The 21,302-nt window shown below is 40.2% G+C and overlaps 1 protein-coding gene across 2 annotated transcripts in view; it reads right to left on the reverse strand.

The window, feature by feature from the left end:
• Positions 1-933: 933 nt before the first annotated feature.
• Positions 934-21,302, reverse strand: part of wwp2 (WW domain containing E3 ubiquitin protein ligase 2) — a 60,322-nt gene continuing 39,953 nt past the window's right edge. Inside the window, exons 11-24 of one of the 2 annotated variants that reach the window (XM_042495626.1) lie at positions 18,602-18,656; positions 16,785-16,866; positions 14,939-15,067; positions 13,521-13,599; positions 12,854-12,925; positions 12,249-12,337; positions 9,502-9,661; positions 6,728-6,861; positions 5,738-5,878; positions 5,112-5,232; positions 4,021-4,125; positions 3,785-3,881; positions 2,910-2,982; positions 934-1,741 (exon numbers count right to left, since the gene is read on the reverse strand). In XM_042495626.1, the coding sequence (XP_042351560.1) occupies positions 1,642-1,741; positions 2,910-2,982; positions 3,785-3,881; positions 4,021-4,125; positions 5,112-5,232; positions 5,738-5,878; positions 6,728-6,861; positions 9,502-9,661; positions 12,249-12,337; positions 12,854-12,925; positions 13,521-13,599; positions 14,939-15,067; positions 16,785-16,866; positions 18,602-18,656 (1,437 nt within the window). In that variant the 3' untranslated portion in view covers positions 934-1,641. The remainder of the gene's footprint in view (positions 1,742-2,909; positions 2,983-3,784; positions 3,882-4,020; positions 4,126-5,111; positions 5,233-5,737; positions 5,879-6,727; positions 6,862-9,501; positions 9,662-12,248; positions 12,338-12,853; positions 12,926-13,520; positions 13,600-14,938; positions 15,068-16,784; positions 16,867-18,601; positions 18,657-21,302) is intronic. The other variant, XM_042495627.1, reaches the window with a different exon arrangement.

A 21,302-nucleotide genomic window follows, 5' to 3' on the forward strand; every position in this document is an offset into this window, starting at 1 on the left:
CTCAGTCATGAAATCATTGAGAACTATGGAGCTAGAACAGCAACAGTAAATTTTGCATGGGAAATCTGGCATTGATAAAGGAAATATTGGCACTGAAAAAAAATCCACCTAAATATAAAACAGGCATTGCGAAACTTTATTTTGATTTTTTTTTTTTTTTTTTTTTTTTTGCATTCTGATGTGCTTTTCCAATGACAATCTTCAGACTTTTCTTCATGACACTCTTTTTTTCAGTCAGATTTGTACGCTGAAAACTTTTCTATTTTCTGTTTTTTAAGTCTTTTTCAGTTTTTAAGTCTCTCACTGTTTTAGGGTGGAGAGGTGGAGAGGAGGGAGCAAGGAGATCACGATTTACATGTAATTCAAATAGAAAGGCTCTATTTGAACCACAGTCTTTCAAGAGTGACAGGAAGAAACTAGAATGACTGCTTCACTGCTGTTTGCCTCTGCAAACCACTCAAGTTGCACTTACGGTTTGCATCTGTGTCTGTAAAAACACAGACACTTCACACACATCTTGCCCTGCACAGAAGACCTATGAGTGTCAGCAATTCAGAATCTGACCAAATGTCACCTCTCTGCTCTTGAGTTATGGTGTCTATTAATGGCTAGAAAAGTATTTTTGCAGAACATTATAATGTCACAGTGAGGTTCACCTCTGATCTTTGGATATAAAATGTCATTGCTTCATTATTTTCCATCTACTGGATATGTGTGTGATTTTTTTTTTCATAAAAAGCATTTGAATTATTGAGCTTTGGCCAAAAACATTTTTGTGAGGTCAGAGTGACCTTGACTTTTGACTGTCAACCACCAAATTCTAACCTTGACAACCTTAACGTTTGTTTGTTTTTATATAAACCCTTTATGTGCGTCAAACCGTCTCTTAAAAGAAAGAGCATCAACACAGCTCAAGATTGAAGTCTCATTTATTTTAGTTATGTACAGAAGAAAAATGCTGAATTTTCACAAGTAACAGAAAAATAAAAAATAAAATCACATTTCATCTCTCTAGCCTCTGTAACAGAGGTGCACTTGTACATGATAACAGCACTCTGTCTCTCGGACACACACATGCACTCACACACTGCCTCTCTTTCTCTCACACTGTCCGTCTCTTTCTCTTGTTACTTTTAAAATGTTAAAAAATGTATTTCTCTCTCTCTCTTGTAGATATGTTATACTGCATTTGTGGGTAGCTGTGCTGCTGCTGTTGTGAGTTGCTGCTTACATTAAAACTATCCTGTTGTCTGGTTTCGGTGCATTTCTAAGCAGTGAATCGGTGTATATGTGGGGGGTGAGACTCTAGTCAAATATAATTCTCTGTATGTGCCGTCCTGTCAAACCCACATTGACATACACACCATTTATATGCATATACACAATGGCATTAATGTGAGCAACCACACACATACACACAGGTAAGCATACACACTCTTCCTCTATGTTCCTGTGTCCTCATCTCACAGCTCCCATGATTCAGTTCACAAAATGATCCCCTCCAGGTGAGGGGCTATAGATGACAGGTGATTTCTCAGCCCTGTGATTAACAAATGCAAAATTATATATATTAATAACAAAAAAAAACTATCCCATTGAATTAAATGTTCTCCTTTATCTGTCTTGTGTCCGTTTCCTGCGTCACTCCTGTCCAAATCCCTCCGTCTCCTCGATGGCGAACAGGAGTTTCTCTCGGAGCTGCTCCAGGCTCCTGTAGGGCGGCAGGTCCAGACGGTTGAAGCTGTGAGGAAAAGACAAACAGGAGGAGACAGGCAGGTCACCATTAGTCATTTCTCTCTGTGGATTCACAGAGTGGAAAAACCACAGCTCTGTCTGGCAAAAGTACTGACTCAGACACAGAGCAATAGTGTTGCTCCGTATGTTAGTTTGACATTAGCAGATGTGTCCCTGTCAGTGATGTCCTCTTTTCAAATGACTGATATGAAGCCGTCTGATTCTGTCTCATCTGTCTCATCTTCCTTCAAACCAAATGATCTTATCCTGCCGGAGCTCCAAAACACTGTTATGATCACATTCTACCCAAGTGTGATTAATGTATGAATGTTTTTAATCTTTTCTCTTGATCACCATGAGATTAAACGCTGGTTTAACTATTTAACACCTGGATCAACATCTGTTTTTTTTTGTGCTGCATTCATATGCCTTTCACAAACATTTAAACCTCTGAAACCTGAGAAAATTAGTTTAATTTCTTTTGAAAACATTGGAAGAATATAACTGGCAACTTGGAAAGAAATTTCCTGCAAATTGCAAAAACACTGCTTGTGAAGTTGCTTGTCGCCTCCCTTGTTTTAAAGGAAATCGAGCCAATTTCCACAGGTTTTAAAGGGTTGAAGGTCCAGTGTGTAGGGTTTAGTGGAATCTAGCAGTGAAGTTGCATATCGCAAAAAAACTGAAACGTCTCCTGTGTGTAAAGCATGTTATAAAATAACAGAGGCCGACACAGAAACACAAATGGCTGTATCTGGAGTCAGTGTTTGGCTTGTCCCACTTTAGATGTAGATACAAACGGCTCATTCCAAGGTGACAAAAATATTACTCTTATCGTCGGGAGACTATACACTAATGATAACATAATTATGAATTTTATATTCAGTCTCTGCCAATAGATGCCCCTAAATCCTTAAAACTGGACCTTTAAATGGCTTACCTACACAAAAAAGATTCTGAATAAAAAATGCAGCATGTAATCCAGCACAACACTATCTAATCTTAAAGGTGCACTTGTCAGCTTTTTTGAGCTTTTTAATTGCAACTTCTTCCCTTCCTCCTACAGTCTTCCTCTTGTCTCCAGGAACATCACCCATAAAATCTAAAAGCAACCTTTTGAGTTTGGATTATTTTGACACACAATGTTTATCATGTTAACAGATAAGACAGCAGCTCACCATGTGTGGCTTCTTGGAAGCCAAGTCTCCTTCCCCACCTTATCTATGCAGAACTTCTGGGGACCGTTACTTCCTGCATGGGGTAAAAAAAGGTATGTCATCAAATATTAGGGCTGTAACTAACCATTTTCACTTTCAGTTATTTTCTCAATTAATCAATTAGTTGTTTGGTCTATGAAATGTTATAAAATGGAGAAAAAGTGTTTCCCAAAGCCCAAGATGATGTCCTCAAATGTCCTGTTTTCTCCAGAAATTATAGATAGGTTTTTGGTGTCATAGAGGAATAAATAGTTCCATTTAATAAGCTGAAAACATACGTTTTGTTTTTCTCCTAATATTACTCAAAGTAATTAATCAATTATTAAAAAGGCTGGCAACACATTTCCTGGTAATGGTCTTAGAAAAGCATATAAATTAAGATTTAGGTTAGTTTTATTTCTTTGTTTGTTTATTTGTTTTGTTTTAACTTTTTGGCTTTTCCTGACCAATGTTCAGATGCTGTTAGTGAAATGTCATGCAGAATTTTCAAATTAAAAGCCTTAAGTACAAATACTGGGAAAGCTGGGATACAATAACTTGAAATTTCTCTTGGAGGTGGCGAATTGCATTTGACTGTTGCTCAGCGCTGATCAGTAAAAACAGAAAAGTGAATACTGAGTATGAGACAACCGTATTGTGGTGGAAAAAAGATCTACCCCAAATGATCGATGATTGATGATGTGTTCACAGTCGCCTTGGAAAAATAAAATCTCAACAAATATATAGTGGAGAGCCATCGTGACTTATGCCAAATATCCTTAAACCACAAAAATCTCTAAAGGACGATGATATCGCATCATTATGGTTGTGGTGTTGTGTGAATCAGCGTTGCGTACCTATGAGCTCAGCGAAGCCTCCAACGGGCAGCCGACAGGTTCCTGTAACAAACTGAAGCAGACGGATCCTCTTCTCGTTGTCCATCTCTTTCACCACCTGCCGGAACACAACTCCGTCATTCAGCGGCACATCAGAGCTCACACACACAGCGGGACACATGTACTCCATCATAACAGATGTGTGTGTTTAGATGGAAGCCTCTGTGATGTCTGACTGAACCGCAGTGTGTCCATACCTGCCAGAACCAGTGGATCTGCTTGCTGTTCTTGGTGTAATGTCTATAGATGGTGTTCTTCTGCCAGTCGGCCAAGTCGATCTCCTGCATCCCACACAGCATCAGCTGCAACAAACAAAATGATGTTTCAAGTCCGCTGAACTTGTGTGTCCTTTTTTCCTCTCATTTGTCTGACTCAGTGGGCAGAGGACGTCACAGGACAGGACAGTATTAACACAGTAGGTCACAGTATTTCCCATCTCTACTCAACACTAATTTCATTCTAACTAATTTTAATTTAATCCTCTGTGTGTGTTAGAAATGAGTACATGCTGGGAAAGAGCTCAGCTGCAGCAGGAGTCAAACTGTCCACCAGTCAGGAAATATTTATAAACTAAACCACTGAAACAGACAAAAAATAGGTAAAAAGATGATGCTGCCTTTGGTTCATACACCGCCACTCTGGATTTGCCTCCAAACAGATTTGAGAGTGTGCACTTTGCTAAGATTTTTTTAAAAGACACTCGTCTTTCAAAACTTATTTTTCTAGAAAATTTTACCTCACTGTTAATTGTATTTTAGCATCTCTGATTTCTTTATTTTTCTTTAAATAAATAATTTCTGCTATGTTTTCAATTATTTTGAAGTACATTGTAACGCACCTTTTTGTATCACATACAATATAAATATAAATTAAGTTTAACTGCTATCATTTTGCCCATACGAGAAGAGATTTTCTTTTATTTTGAAGTACCAGAACACTACATTTAGGACTTTTTTTAAAAACTACGTTCGAGATCAGTTTAACCATTAAAAAAAAGAGGAAACAACACTGAAATGTCTTCTTTCTCACTAAACACAGCAAATGACATATCTGCTAATATAAACTCCATTAACTATCACTGTCGAGTCTAAAATATGACATTAAATTTTAGTGAGCAGAAACTGTCAAAGGCTGGCTACTTATGACTGGATTATGAACATTTTAATCTACTACTGAAGGCTTCCAGTCATTACACTTGTCCTGACTTTCAAAGGACTTTGTTTCATTAGTTTTCAAGCTCTGAGAAGCCTGCTCTCCCTATCACAGCCCTCCCCCTGCTCCTCCTCACCTCCAGCTCTTTCTCATCGAAGTATCGAAGCCACTCCAGAGGAACCACTTCGTTGAAGCCGTCCAGGAAGGCTTTGGTCTGCTCCTCCACCCCGCGGGTGAACCTCCAGTCCGTCAGCAGGCTGAGGGACGGAAAAAAGGATTTCTTGAGCTGGATTTCAGACTTTTAAAGAATTAATTAATGCCACACAGAATGAAATCTAAACTAATTTTCCAAAAACAAAATTGCAGAAAAAACATGAACTGACATCTATTACTTAGGGTAAGGAAGAATTTTCTCCAAATATTTATTGTAACATAAAACATCTCTTTTTGGTGTTGTTAATGTTAAAAGCATTCAGTAAATTTTGTGATTAAAAAAAACATATAACTACCACCAATTATTTTAAGATTTTACAAAGTAAAGTCAGGAAAAAGACTAAACTCCTACCCATAAAAAGACCTTATTTTTGGATTAATGATTCCAATGCCTTTTAAGACTTTTTAAGGATCCACAGGAACCCTGGAAGAGCCGTTGGTTGGTTTTTATGTTTGGCTCTCCACCGCTGGTATCATTTAGACTTTTAATGATGAAGTTTGAATTTTTGTCTCTTTAGTTTCAGTAGCTGTCTCTGCTTGTTATCATACCTGATGTACTCTTCCTTATTTTCCTCGGTGACCAGCTCGTTCTCTCCATCATCCTTCAGCTGGTGAGTGGAAACCTTTCCCAGGATCTCCATGTCCTGTGCAAAATACAGCTCCACGCCACACTCCTCCAGGTTGTTCTCTCTGGAAACACACACACACAAACAACCTAAACTAAAGGCAGTACTTTTTGCTACACAGCTTAATTTTTACAAAATGGATAAATCTTTTACATTTTAAATCACCTACTACACAGCCGTTAGGGTAAGGGTATGTTAACTTCTTTGGGGCTGTGAATATTTCAGGGTATACAATGCTGGATTGTCGAACACGCTCGCCAGCGAAAGTGAAAGTAAAAGTCAACCCCAGAATCACTGGTTTGTAATTTCTGCTGGCTATATTAACAAGTTTTTTTTTAGCGCCTTCTCTTTGATGCTTGCTGCATACTGTCTGGCATCTGGTTGCCACCTTTGTATTAAGCCCCCTCACCTGACTGTGTTGGGGGTGCACACACATAAACATCCCAAACGCAGAAAATAAGAAGATGAAATATGAAAGTTCAGTAAGAGGGCAAAGTCTGTGCAGAAAAACACACACAGAGTGGGTCATAAGCGATGAGAGAGGGATTACTTTTGTATGAGTCTATACATCGTTCTTATAAGAAAATCCTGCAGAGTATACCTTTATAGCTACACCTCATCGGTTTTAAAGGTCAGTTATCCTTGGAAAACACATTAAATGAAGATTTAATTCATTAATATCTAATATCAATTTAATGTTTTAATTAATAAATAGTTCAATTTTTCTTTTTTTTTGACATGACTGATTTCATAATGGCCTACACACCTGGAGTTTTCTTGTAAAAAAACATATAGAGAATTATATTAAAAGAAAAATGGAAAAATGTTTTTACTGATTATTTTCTTCCTCTTTCTGCCCTTGTCAGCGTAACATAGTAACACACAAAGATATAACTTATCCTGCAGTACTTACTTGACCCACATGATGGAGTTATAAAACTCAGGGTCTATGGACTCCAGGTCTTTAAGCGTGGGTTTCTTGTCCAGCATTCGCTTGTAAAAGGGCAGCGTGAAGCCGGTGTCGATGAACTTTCCATGATACAAAGCCTGCAGGAAGGATTTGTAACGTTAGTAACAACAATAATGAACATTTCCAGGTCTTTACTGCTCAAATTCAGAGAGGCATACATAAAAAATTAACTCATGATGTGATCTTACAAAGCAGAGAAGTGGAGGGGAAATTTTTCCCCTGCTGTAATTTTGTGATATTATGGTGTTTTTGCACGGCCGGTGGTGACATGTGGTTCAAATTTGTTCTTTACAAATTCATAAATATTTTCATCTCAGTCGCTTAGCGTTTTACTGATGATTCACTGGGGATTGTTTCGTGCCCATTCAAGTGTTAAAAATGTTTTAACAGCCAGTCACCTTTACAGGAAACATGAATGGGGCTTTTATTTCTAGAATCATGGCGGCCTGATTTAATTCTGCTCACTTCATCTGTTGAAATCATTAAGCATCAGACACCCAATACCTGCTTATACACACGACAAAAGAACAACTGATTCAAGTCACAAAAGTTTCATTTTCGCATGTTTCCACAACTTCAGCTGTAAATCGTATACTATGTGTTTCTGATTGGTCCTGGGGAGAACTGACACTGTAGCTGCTGCCAGCGAAGATTTGACTACAAAATGACATTCTGGTGATTTATTCTCCACCTTTTATCCTTATTTTCACTTAGATTAAAAACAGAGACAAAACACAAAGATAACTGAAGCCTTTGTGTGCACTTAACACAAATACATTCAAAATTGCTTCAAACCAAGTCACAATTTTTGCTCAGTGTGTGTGTGTGTGTGTGTGTGTGTGTGTGTGTGTGTTCACAGAAAGTGAGCAGACTCGGCCAGATGGAGCTGTTTAATGTTAAAAAAACCACAGAGGGCTCAGAGCTGTGATGAGCCAAGAACAACACAGACGCCCAATGACTGACTCAGTCAGTCTGCTCTGTCCTACTGTATCCTGACTGACCATGTGTCTGTCTCACAGCCAGCGAGACACACACACACACACAGAGACAGGAAGATTTATAGACAGAGGAGAGGGTGTCAGCGGAAAGTGAGGGGAAGGGATGGAAAGTAAAAAAGGTAAAGAAAAGAGGAAGAAAAGGAGGCAGCGACAGGGTTTGGTAGTTGAGACTCGGTAGAGACAAGCATCTTTATAAGGGAAGTCAGCAAAGTGCATTTTAGGACTAAATATAGGCAGCTGCTGGCGGGTGTGGGCTGGGTGCGGCAGTGAGGTCATGATGTGGGTGAGGGGTGGGGTGGCAGACGGAAGGAGGGGTGGGGGTGTCGGTTTTGGGACCTACAGCTTTCTGGAGTTGATCCCAGAAAGAGGGACATTATAGAACATACTGGACATCATGTTTATACACTGTAGACACCAAAACCTGAAAACTACTGAATTGTACAGATCTTTAAAACATAGAAGACTTTAAGCTTTAAGTTATGCAAGTGCGGCTGCTTTGAGTGATAGGATGGTACCGTCCATAACGAAGTCACTACCCAGGTGGCAACACTGGTCAGGGGGCGTAACCCAAGATTTACAGATTTCTCCTCAAAATAGCAGGTTCATTTCTCATTTCATTGGATGATCCTCTATCCTGTTCTGCGTCACAATAAATTATTATAATATATAATTATTAAATTATTACAGATTATTTTAAGATTTTGCAAAAAGATGAATCAAATCTGACTTCCAGTGTCTTAGCATTTTTAAGACTTTTGAAAGATCGATGTAAGACATTTTAATTCCAATTAAGGCCTTGTTTCTAAACTAATAAACTGAATGTCTTTTAACACTTTAAGGATCTGCGGGAACACTGCTCTACACAACGTGGACTAATGCTGTCATCAAATTATGCTTTAAATATTGCTCTGCATATAAATGGAGTCAAATAGAAGGTCAGACAGATACAGCTTCTGAGATACCACAACCAACAATGGATATTTGGGGCAAAATGTCGATATCAATACAGTAAATACTTGTCAACTTGTGTTTTCCTTAAAGTTTTATGCTTGTCATAATGACAAAAAGGAACTGAATTAGTATTCAGATCAAAATAACTAGAAATCTCCATGATTCATCCTTTTTAACAGGAACATTTGAAAGCCTCAAAGCAGCTCTGTGACTCAGCCAGCTTCTCATATGTTAAATCCTCCTCCACTACACCACAATGCTCGGTTTTATTGTTTTCACACTGTTCTGCTTTATTTCTTCTTCTATCCTTTTTTAACACAGATGGTGGTGGCTGAAAGAGTGGCTGAAAGGAGCTCAGTTATCTGCTGCTCTGACAAAAAAGTGCTGCAGTTTGCATCTCTGCAGGCACTGACACCTCTTAAAGTGATGTTTTTGGAGAAGTCCTCTTGGCAAAATATCAAAATAAAGACATGGATTTTGGAGTTGCAAAGGTTGCTTGGGTGCAATAACTACTAGCGACAATGAAACAAGTTGTTTAAAAAGTTGATTTTACAAATGGCATTTCAGTATCAGAAGATGTTTGAGGCAGCATTTTCTGCGACAAAAATACAAAAAAATAACTAGACTGGCAAGCAAGTGTAACAGAGTAAAAGTAAAAACAGCAAATAACAGATGATGCCTGTTGTAGTTCAGTTTTAAAGTTCTGTAATCTCCCTGAAAGCAAACCAAATCTCAAGCATGATTTAATAAAACCAAGGTGAAGCTCACCATGGCGATGAAGCGTCCGATGAAGCGGAAGTATGTGAGGTGGTCGGGGTTGATGGAGGAGGCCGGGTTGATCTGCAGGCAGTAGTTGTTCTTGCCGGCGTATTCAAACAAACAGTACATGGGGTTCAGCACCTCGTGGGAGAGCAGGAAGAACCACTCCCTGCAGAACGAGAGGACATCAACATTAAGGCAGGAAAGAAGATGCGATACTGTCTCAAGGCCTGAGTGATGATGGCAGGGGTGCAATACTGTCACATATCAGGAAGTATTATGTATGATTCTGTAAATTAACATGTCAGAACTATCAATTATTTATCAAAGACTTGTCTAAAGAGGAAGTGGAGGAAACAGTGGAAGCAAAAAAACTATTACAGGGTTCAAACAACTAGTTAAACATCAAATTCAAGGACTATTCAAGGAATTTCCAGACCCAGTTCCCTTAAATTCAACTTCTCAGCACAGCACATTTTGACACAGGGATCAAGGTTAATTACTGTTATAACAATGGGGATTTTTATAATAAGAAGTAGCACTTTTTGTGCTCAAGAGCAAGGGCAGATAAAATATATGACAGATGATGGAGAAAAGACAAAAACAATCACAGTCCATTTATTCAGAGCACAGAACAATATCAACGAGCACAGTTTATAAGAAAATATAAAACAAAATAACAGAACTCACAATATTGCACAGTTATTCTACCTCTTCAGAGGAATGACACATTGTATGATTGAATTTTGTAATAAACTGATTATAGCCTAAGTTCAGGTCTGAAGTCGACTGATTGGCAGGTTTGGTTCTGTGGACTCATCCCAGTGTCTAAATCCGTGCTTATCCTTCAAGTAGTCCCAGGTTTGTTTGACATATTAATTTAGGATTAATGAATGAATGAACATCATTTATAGAGAAAGACTAGAGGATTCAGGGAGGAGATGCTGGCTCTCTGTTTCATTACATCACAATACTGAGTCTGTGAGTTTCACGCAGGTTTAACTTTGAGTACAACTCCACCGAGGTTAGAGATTACTTAATGAAGTATTTAATATTTTTTCTTTGTTAGTATTTTGAAAATAACTACCACCTTCTAAATGTGACAAGGTCATCTTAGTAAAGCAGAGTGTGAGGACTGCACTCTGAGTCATTTAATGTTACTTCAGATGAATTTAATGGAGGTTTCCAAATCCTGAATTAAATTAAATTCTGAATAAAGAAATCCTGAATTACGTTTGGCAAAAAATGTCAGTTTACAGCTTCTCATTTAATGAATGTTTTAGATCGATAATGTACATAACTCCACGTCAGTTATTCGCCATGTAAAAAAACAGATATAATGTGATAATTTCTGAACTTTCGAGGTCCACGTTGACAGATTTTACTACATTTAAACAGAGCCAGGACTGATATGAGTGGTAATAATCTTTATATTGTAATCTCAGAAACAGAAGGGTTGCACATTGCACATATTTACTGTTAACTTTTGCACATCCACTGCTAAATATTTTTGCAAATCTTGCACAAAACTGTACAGCTTATTCTAAAACAGCGAAGCTGTACACATTTATTATGTCATGGTATTTTTTAAAGGTGCATTTTTTAATGTAAATTTTTCTATTCTATATGTAATTTCTGAATGAAGCAGTGCTTTGTCTTAATTTATTCCTCTTAAAATGTTTATTGTAAGTTTAATGTATGAAAATACCAAAGCAAATGTAAATAACAACCTACTTAGCAATAAATCCTTCTCGGATTCAGATTCTGGCAAATAAACAAGATGAAGAATTATAACTTAAATAAGACTATTTTCTCTTCATCTAAGCTATTTTTTGTGGTAATGTTGCATGAAAAGCTGTCAAAAATAAGAATTTTATCAGTGTACTCTGTCTAGCGGTATAAATTAGAACATATAGTACATCAACAAATTTGCACATATAAATTACATGGGGACAATACATATAACATGGCGGATAAATACAACAGGGCAGAATAAAATAGACACAAACAGACTGTGGAAGGATGCATGTTAGAGAGAATGAGGGCCCACTATCACCACCACCACCAGCTGCAGCACCAGCCCCTAGTGCTCCCAAGGCCCCTGCCCTCCCCCTTGGGGTTTATGGGAGGGGAGGGATATGGACTGACTGAAGGACGGACGGACGCAGACACCTCACAACATCCCGTCCGTGGTTCTACCCTGTGGTAGAACAGCATGATGTCACCTACCATAGGGTAAAACCACTGACGTGACACCGGAGACAGAGACACAATGCAAAACCAAACAGAAAAATGAGAACACTGCCAACAGAAAAATAACAACATATACAGAGAGGAAGACCTGGAGGACAGCAGATGCAGGGGGCAGGATGGATACATGTGATGGGTGGATGGAGGGGTGGGGTAAGGGAAGGAGGACAGAGATGTTGCAAGAGGGTAGGAGGTGTTGTGCGATTGCCGGTTACAAGTGAGAATCCTCACACACACACACACAAATCTCTGACACACCAGAGAAATAATAAGTTAAGGATTTACAGAGAATAGAAAATCAGCATTTTCAACACCTCAGTGCCTCTATGTGATTTTTCAAAATCAATCCTGCCTGAAACTGAAGTTAACACCAACATAAAAGCTGTTTAAATTCAAGGAGGAAGTCTGTGCAGCGGCATCAGGAGAAGGAAAAAAACACCATCACCATAAACAACATTTAAAAACAAAATTAGAGAAGGGTGCATTGTTTTTTTTGTTGCTCTCACCTGGCGATGCCGCCATAGTCTAGCCCCTCCTCTCCTCTCATAATGATGTAGAGTCTGCGGCGAAGGTCGTATGGCTTCACATTCATGATCTGATATAAAAAAAAAACAACAAAAAAGAACAAGACATACATGACTATAAATACAAATATTTTTTAACAGGCAACATTTGAGACTGACAGAAAACTGGAGATGAGTACGAAGTGGATTAAACATCTATCTTCATCTTTTATTTTCCTTGCTGTGAAAGATAATGATGGCTCAGTCACTGAGTGAAGTCTGAAATGAATAATGTGTGTTTTCATCCTCTAAATCAGTCATACTCAACTCACAACTCTCTGGACAAATTTGGCCCGCTGAACATTTTCTAATTTACAAAAAAAATTCAAACTGGACATTTTTTAGTACTTTGAGTGTAAATAAAGTGCATACAAAAGCTTCAAAATACAGCTTTTTGAATTTCAAACAACAAAACACAACAAAAAAACAAGTACTATGAGTGGATCCCATAATTATGTGGTGATTTTTTTTTTTTTTTGGCAAACTAAACACAATCGGTGTAGTTATATTTAAATGTAGGACAGGAGTGTGTTTTCTTTGTCTCTGACCTGCTGAAACGAGTCCTCAAACAGCGTCTGTCTGGACACCGAGATCTTTACGTGGCTGGGCAAGGCATTGGACTAGACAGAGACAAAATAAAAAATAACATAAATACATCAAGAAGTTAGCATCACCGTAAAGCTAAAAAGAAGTCTATATGTTAAACAATTAATTGTTACAAAGGTTTGAGTCAGCAAACCTCCCGAAAAGTCTTTAAAGACGCTGACAGCTGCTGATTAACACAAACATCTTCTAACTTTAACGCCAATCCAAATTTGACTCGTAAGTCTTTGCCAGAAACACCCTCGCTAAGCTAAACATGGGTGAGTACTTGTGTTATAGTGATATATTTAGTTATGATACTTGCTTTAATTCAGCAGAATCTGGTTCTAGTTAACCACTGATGATAAATCAAATGCAGTCAATAATTTAAAAATTCTATCACATATATGTAGCCTGAAGTTAAAGAATTCTGCTCCTCAAAACCCAAACTATGTTGGGATGGGGCCAAAAATCTAATAGAAAGATATAACAAAATCTGAGTATATAAAACAAAACTATCGGCATAACTTAAACAAACCAAAACTCCAGCGATAGACGCAAACACGTAGATCGTGGTGAGGTGTGTCGACAGGGACAGTTTTGAAGTGGCTTGAGACTGTAGTGAACACTTACATGGCACAGGAAACGGAACTGGTGGTACTTCCACCTGAAGCTGCGGTCGTAAGCACCAGGTGAACCGCCCTGCCGTGACCTGCACGCACACACACGCATGCACAAACACCCACACACACACACACACACATACAAAGAGAGAGACTCAGTCAATTTTACAACAGAAAAATGACGATCTCCTTTAGGAGGCCCTCATGTTCCAGGTTTCAGACCAGAGACAAAAAGCAAATATTAAATTCACACCAGCAGCCATTCTGTTCGAAATAACGACTGTGTGTGTCTGGGTCTCAGAGGCAGAGGTGAGTCTGGGCCTGCAGCTGTGTTAGTATAAGCTCCACCAACCCACTGCACACACACGCTGGATATGTGCCTTGTCAGCACCGGAGAGGCTGAGACACAGAGAGAAAGAAAGAGAGTTAGAGAGATAATGTGAGGAAGGGAGGAGAGAGGGTGAAATTTGGGGGGGCGGGAGAAGAAGAAGGAGGCCTCTAATGCGTCGGGTTTGTGCTTGCCGAGCTGCCGGGCACATCTCGGTTTGGGTTAGGAAATGGAGACCGCAGCGGCAGAGCGCTGGCCGCGGACACACACTGCTGCAGGATTCAGAGTAAAAACAGTTGAGACTCTTTCAAAAGGCCTCCATAACCGTTGGCCTAAAAATATTTTCAAATATCAGCATCAAACGCAGCTTGCAGATGCACACACACGCACACACAAGCACGCCACAAGCTAAAACACACTTGTATGATGAACAGAAACACAGAAAGGCACAAACACCAGCACACACACACACACACACACACACCCACACACATGCCAGCGCAGTCTGCAGTGGATCTCTTGTCGCACATCTGCACATTCTCCTAACTTTTGCGGTGAGATTTGAGACTGCTTCAAGGCAAGGCAAACATCCACAGGCTGAGGGGAAGAGGTGTGTGTGTGTGTGTGAGTGTGTGTGCGCTAGCATGAACATGTTGCTGTTATAAAAAAGGACTTCTTGTTAAAATATCTGTAAGGCTTAAGGTGACTCTGTCTGGCCTAAAGAAATATTTTGTTAAAAAAAAAAAAGAAATGAAAGGCAATGGATAAAACATGGGCTCAATAACGATGCAGATAAAAAATAAAAAAAAAGATAATGGAGTTCAGATTAAGATATAGCTTTAACTTTTATCATGATCTTTAAGGTTTTCACAAAACGAGGGGATTGTTTAAATTACTATTAACAATGCAGTTATGTCAGACCCAGGCAAAAACATTGTGCTATAATAAAAAAACTTAAAAGATGTTTTGATTGAGTTCACTTTACATGTATTTTTCGTCCATGAACTGAATGATCGTTTCCTCAGAATGTCTTTGCCTCGGCCTGTGACATACTTTTTTTCAAAAGCAGATTTGGGAGGAAGGGCTAAGAGAATATTTACCCTGACTCAAACCCGGGTCGGGGGTCTTTAAAGGTGGTGGTGCGTGAGTTGTGGTCCACAAAATATCGGACTCCCTCTGCGGTGTACTTCATCTCCCAGCCCGGGGGCAGGGGGTGCTCCTTGATCATCCTGCAACAGGGAGAGGGCAGTGAGCACGGTCCCAGCCGGAGGGGCCCCGTCCTGGGGATGAAACTAACACACCTCCCCGCCAACCTGTGGATCTAAAGCCCTGTACGCTGAAACAAAAACCCTACGCTGCTTTAAATTTAAAGCCATATCAGGAGTTTGTCTCCGCTGAGGATCCATAAGGGCATCCAGACTGCGGCCAAACAGAATAAAGTCTAAAGAGCCTTCATTAGTGGGGTTCACAGCAGCAGTGGCCCATTTAACGTTACCTTATTATAAAGACTACTGACTCAGAGCAATATTGTGATGCGGCCCAGAATTCCTCATCCCAGCCTAGCCACAGTTTGCGCCTTTTGTGTGTTACATTTGAAGCACAGACTAAACATCTGTTTGTCAGAAAAATAAATACCCACCAATCTTTGACAAACACAAAAGGTCATTTTACAACACTTCAATCATCAGGATTCTGGTGGGCATTTGGAGATCCTTGAGTTTCTTGAAGACATTTCTTTTCATTTTCTCTCATCCAAGAGGCTACCTCAGTTTTGAGAAACATCCTCAAGAAAGTACAGTTGCCTATGATACAGCACCTAAAGCTACCATGACCTGGATGACTGAGAGTCTTCACACAATCATTGGGATAAAAATTACAAATGAAACAAAAACAAGAAACAGAAAAAAAAATTGCGTGTAACAAGTTGTGTTTTTTAACAAGGTTAACAGTCATGATAAATATGCTAGATCATTTTATTGGACACAATTAAAATATCAAGGTTTTTTTATATGAACATCAATACACTGACCTTTAACCTGATAACCAAAGAAACTAGGCAAGGATCTTTTTTGGTTACCATCTTTGATTGGAAACTGCTTAAAAAATTTATTTTTTCCCTGTTCAGACGTTCATAGTTTTTGGGGATTCTGGAAATATCTTCAGAACTGGCCTGATATCAGACAGAATTTTAACTTGTTTCATAGCGTTTCCATATTAAATTTAATCAATAGGTCATCTCGAATCTGGTGGAGTGTGTGGATTCAAAGATCTAGACCCAGGCAACTTCACAACAGCAGTAAGTGTTGTCTGACAACCTTCTGAGTCAGTCAAAGGTCACTATACTTAGCTCTGTGACCTGAATGTTAACAGACGAGAGGCACAAACTGAGGCTCGTCACCACATCTCCAGCTCGCCCTTATGATGTCATATACAGAAGAGGATGCCCTGCACCTTCACGAGCCTGAAGATTTAAATCTGTAATGTGTGAAATTAGAGGTTCAATTAGAATGAGTGAGGTGAGAGGAAAATAATTCAGCTCAGGAAGTGTTTAAATGTCAAATAAATAGAGAGCGATGCCAGAAAATGATCAAATAAAGATAGATCGAAGGTCATCGGGTTTCACGCATTTCAAAATTTTCTTTTACTGGTGCTGTTTTTCAGCTCCAAACTGTCAATTTGTAAAATGTTTTCTGCTGTGTTCTTGCAAATTTCTTCAAAATATTTAAATCCCATAATATTCCAGGAGTCACCCTGATCAGTGGGAAACATGTACACATCATAATGCAGACGACTCCCTCTGTTGTCACACTAAACTGTGTATGATAATTTAATCTTCTCCAGTAAGAGCAAACACCCAAAGCGACATAACATCCAACGAGCAGGCAGACACATGCACGCACACCAACACACACACACACCAGTGCTTTTTCTGGTTCATAGTCTCACCCTTGGGTCCGAGGATCGTCCCACTGCGTTGTCCGTGTGTTGTGGTTGACAAAGTAAATTCTGCCATTGTCCTGGCGCTTCTCTGTGGATACAAATAGAAACACAAATGAAAAAAATGAGTTTAACAGGATTTGAGATATGTGAAGTTGGAAAGTTGATAAAAACACATAAATTCCAATATAAATCAACAGAGATCAGAGGGATCACCGGAGTGGCTCCGACAGCAAAAACTGGCCTCACTCTCTCTTTCGGCATGGAGAGAAAAAAAATCTCACCAGCGTGATAGAAAACCAGCAAGGCTGTGTGATATTTCACTATGGCTTGATTCGAATACCTCACCGGGGTAAACCTAAGTGTGTGTGTGAGTGTGTGTGGCATTAAGGTCATGGTGGGGGTGTCTAAAAGTCAAAGTGACCATGCTGACCATGCTCTGTTAGGCACAGAGGCAAGGTTTTGTTACAAAAAGGCACGAAATGGTTGAAGGACGACATTGGAAGCACCTTTAACACAGAACATTATTTTATGGAAGTGTGTGTAAAGTGTGTGCGTGTGTTAGGTAAGCCACTGGTCTCATGAGAGAGTAGCTGGTGCCCCATCCTCCTCCCTCCATCGCTCTGACATCTTTTTCTCATTAACAGGAGTGTGTGGAGGGCCCAGAAACAGTAGTGCTCACATTGCAACTGTTACTAGCTTTCTCCTTGGCTCACTCCACCCCCATTTTACTATCCAGTATGAACCCCCCCTCCACCCCCTTCTCGTTTCTTTCATTCCAGTGTCTCTCATACGTCTCCTCCATCTTTCCCTCTTTTCTCACATCTTTTTCTTTTTGAATTTGAGCCTTAAAAAAAAGCGAGGGAAGCGACCACAGATAAAAAAAAAAAGAGCACGCCAGAGAGGCGAATCTGAGCCAGCGATATAATTGAGGTTTTGGTCTTGAGGTACCGCAACATGTTGAAAAGGCATCATGGGCAGGGAGCGAGGGGTTTTTGGAGCGAACATGGCTGTGTGATGAAGTCTGTGAAAATGTTGGTACGGAGCTGCCAGCGGCGTTCCTTTATGAATGAATGTGTGTGACATGATTCTGCGTGGATCCGATTACATTACTCATTTGGGAAAATGTTGGATGATGAAGAGTCCCATCAATAACGCAGCCTCTGTAATTTGCGGACTTAAGAGTAAAGGGAGTGCGTACAGTGATGGATTGGTATAACATGAGCAGGGGATGAAAAAAACCCAGAGAGACACTTTATCCAGATTTTCAGTGGCGGAATGAAAATCAGAGACGTAAATCAATCAATTAATGGCTGTGCTCAGTGGGAGAACACGAGGAAGAAGCTCAGAACCAGTTTCCGATGTTGCATGGAGGCTAAATTCATCAAAAATGTGTTTGAGTTCTGTGGAGAAAAGTAAAATGCTCCCGTGCTGTAAACATTTTGCAATACTTTGTGCAAAACTCACACTATCACAACTGTCTGCAGAAATTTAAAAAACACATTTTCAACAACTTCTGACTAAATCAAGAGCCCACTGATCATAGCTTGACAAATTGCATTGCTCTGCTGTTGACTGCTTGCAAAGAGTCATCAAAAATACCTGCACAAAACTGGCCAGGATTTCAGGTTTTGATTGAAAACAGCTTCAAACTTAGGAATCCTGTCCTGGCTGATCAGATTTTCTTCAACACCAGACACCTCCAGCAGGTAGAGAGGCCTTTAAGACTGACCAAAATCTGAGAGAAGTCCAAACCTCAAGACCAATTTACATCCATAACTTTGTCTGGAGTGTATGTATTAGGAGTGTGCTTTAGGCAAACTTACCCCATCCAGGAGGCAGCGGGCCCAGAGGATCATTTTCCACCGGAGCGCCGGACGGCTGGGAGAGACACAGAGAGACAGACAAAACAAATCCAGTTAGGACACCTTTCTGTCTCTGTCTTCTTCCACCTCTCTGCGCTGCAATTTCCTGCTTTCTCTCAGCGTTTGTTGTCCTCGATGTACATCAGGGTGTGAAATTCTTCTGTCGGTCCACTTGGTTTCTCACCGCCGTGTGAGGATGTGGAAATGTTTGGGAAAAAATAACCCCAAAAAATACAGAAAGAAGGGAGAAGCCAATGAGAAGATTAAGAAAAAAATGAGAAAACTCACTCAGTGAAGCTATCTTCGCTTAAGTCTTCGCTTGACCTCGCTAACAAAACCAGGGGTGATACCTGTGGGTAAGTCAGGCCAGCTGTGTGTGTGTGTGTGTGAGTGTGTGTGTGTGCACGCATGTGCGTGTGTGTGTGTGTGTATGTGTGTGTGTAAAGGGGTGGGGGTGGCTCCTCTCTGCTGCAGCGGTAAGGGGCAACTGAGGGAGCTGGCCGGCCGGCGGCTCGTATGCCTTCCAAAAACTACACGCTCAGTAGGAGGATAAAAACAACAACGCTGTTCCAATGAGCTCACTGGCTGGATGCAAACCCCACCCCCCAGCTTCCCGCTCACCTCCTCAAACACACCCCACCTCCTCCTCCTCCTCCTCCTCCTCCTCCTCCACCCTGGCACCCCTCCCTACCCCACCTCTTTTTCTCTTGCTCTCTTCTAGTGCTGCTGTGAAAGTAGGCAGGGAAGTGCGATGTCTGAGGGAACTGAGGGAACATTCATGCTTGTTCCAGACTGGACACCCCCGCCGCCTCCTCACCGGCCGCCCCAACCCACCCCAGGCCTGACAAAAGGCACCTTTATTCACCCTGAGCCTGGAAACCACTGTGGGGTTTACTCAGCCTGCGCTCATATACACACACACTGAAAAAAGAAAAAGTGTGTGTGTGTGTGTGTGTGTGTGTGTGTGTGTGTGCCACGGTGTGGAAAGTTTGTCCGTGGCAAACAGTCAGTCAATGTGTACGTTCTTATGTTGGAATACACACACATAAACTCACATGAATATATTAGCTTGAGTGGAAAAGTAGCTGAAAAGACGCTTGTTGGGAATTAGCTGCTGCTGAGTTTTCATGCTGAAGATGTTTATCAAACTGGGTGATGTAGGTGTGTTACAAACTACTGCAAAACCATTAACTGCATCACCAAGCAGAGCTCCTCCAATGACAACATGTAACGCCAGTTAATGATGCAGTTCTAAGAAATATTTGGGGATTGTAAGAAGCCAAAAAAATATATGTGAAAAAATCAATTATACTTTCAGAAAATTATCAAAAAATGTGTGAAGAATTGTTTTTGGTGGCTTCACCCTCTATTTAACAGCAGTTTTTGGCAGCACAGGTAGCGCTTGTTGTACTTTATAAGCTCTACTGAGGTGAAAAAAAACCCCAAAGCCACTTTTTTTTCCAAATGAAAGCTGGTGGACCTTCAAAGGTTTTTTTTTTCACTGAGACATGTTGCACCACAAAAGTGATGATTATTTCCTGAACAGCCATAAAGTAGAGTATTATCCACCAAATGTCAACGTCACTTTACGCAGCATTTCCCAAAAAGAAATGTGACTGTGCCCATTTAAAGTAGCTCTGTCATGGAAACTCTGAGGGAGTCAGGATGGAAAGGACGGGGCCTGCTGAAGAGTGGGCACATAACAGGGTTAAAGGGTGTGTGTGTTTGTGTGTGTGTGTGTGTGTGTGTGTGTGTGTCGCTCCCATCGACGGCCAATCTATGCCCTGGCGCCCCACCCTTATGGGTTTTCTGTGACTAAAAAAGGTAAAAGGAGAATATAATGATATAAAGACATGATGACTTCATCCTGGCTTTGACCATTCAGCTCCTCAGCAGCTTCCAGACAGAGCAAGGCTGGAGGGAGGAAAAGAAAGAGAGACTGAGAAAACAAGGGAGGGAGAGGAGGAGAGGGAAAAGCAGCATGTTAGCAGAAATGTGTGAAATAATGGCTGGGTGTTATGGATCTGTATGGATACCATTTCAAGGCCAGGCACCACAGGTGGCAATGGCGATTTCAGCCAGTTGCTTTTAACACGTTCAAACACTTTTATCACCAACATGACTTCAGAAGACACACAGAGCTATCAGTAAACCTAAAACTATTAATGTACAGACTTGTAAAAACCTTTGCCACATTGCTGTTACAGTGACGACTTGCCAATCGTTTGGCACATCTGCAGAGAGCAGAGAGGCAGTTCTGTGTACACAAGAAGAAAAAACGAATAACAGGAATCCAGTAAACTTGAGGTCAGTGGGTTCATCAGCCATTCAAACGATTTGAAAACATGGCAGCTTATCTGCGTGTTTCAGACTGATTAAGCAAAGCAGTTTTAGTTTCTATAAGTCTGACGGCTATGCTGATGTCTCTTGTATTTATTTATATATATTTGCACCTTTCTATGTAGTTTTCTCAGTTAATGTAACTGATGTTCTGAGAAGAGGGGGTTTAATTTGACCATGTGCAGGCAGAGCCGATTGCCAAGATAATTTTGCAACAAAATATTTCAATTCAAAGGTCCACTTATGAGTTTTTTCAACAGCTTTTAACAGAAATTCCTGGTCTTTGGTCGACTTAATGACAAAACAAGATATGGTTCGGCTT

Source organism: Plectropomus leopardus, chromosome 11 (assembly GCF_008729295.1).
Source record: "Plectropomus leopardus isolate mb chromosome 11, YSFRI_Pleo_2.0, whole genome shotgun sequence".
In the NCBI taxonomy this organism is placed as follows: Eukaryota; Metazoa; Chordata; class Actinopteri; order Perciformes; family Serranidae; genus Plectropomus; species Plectropomus leopardus.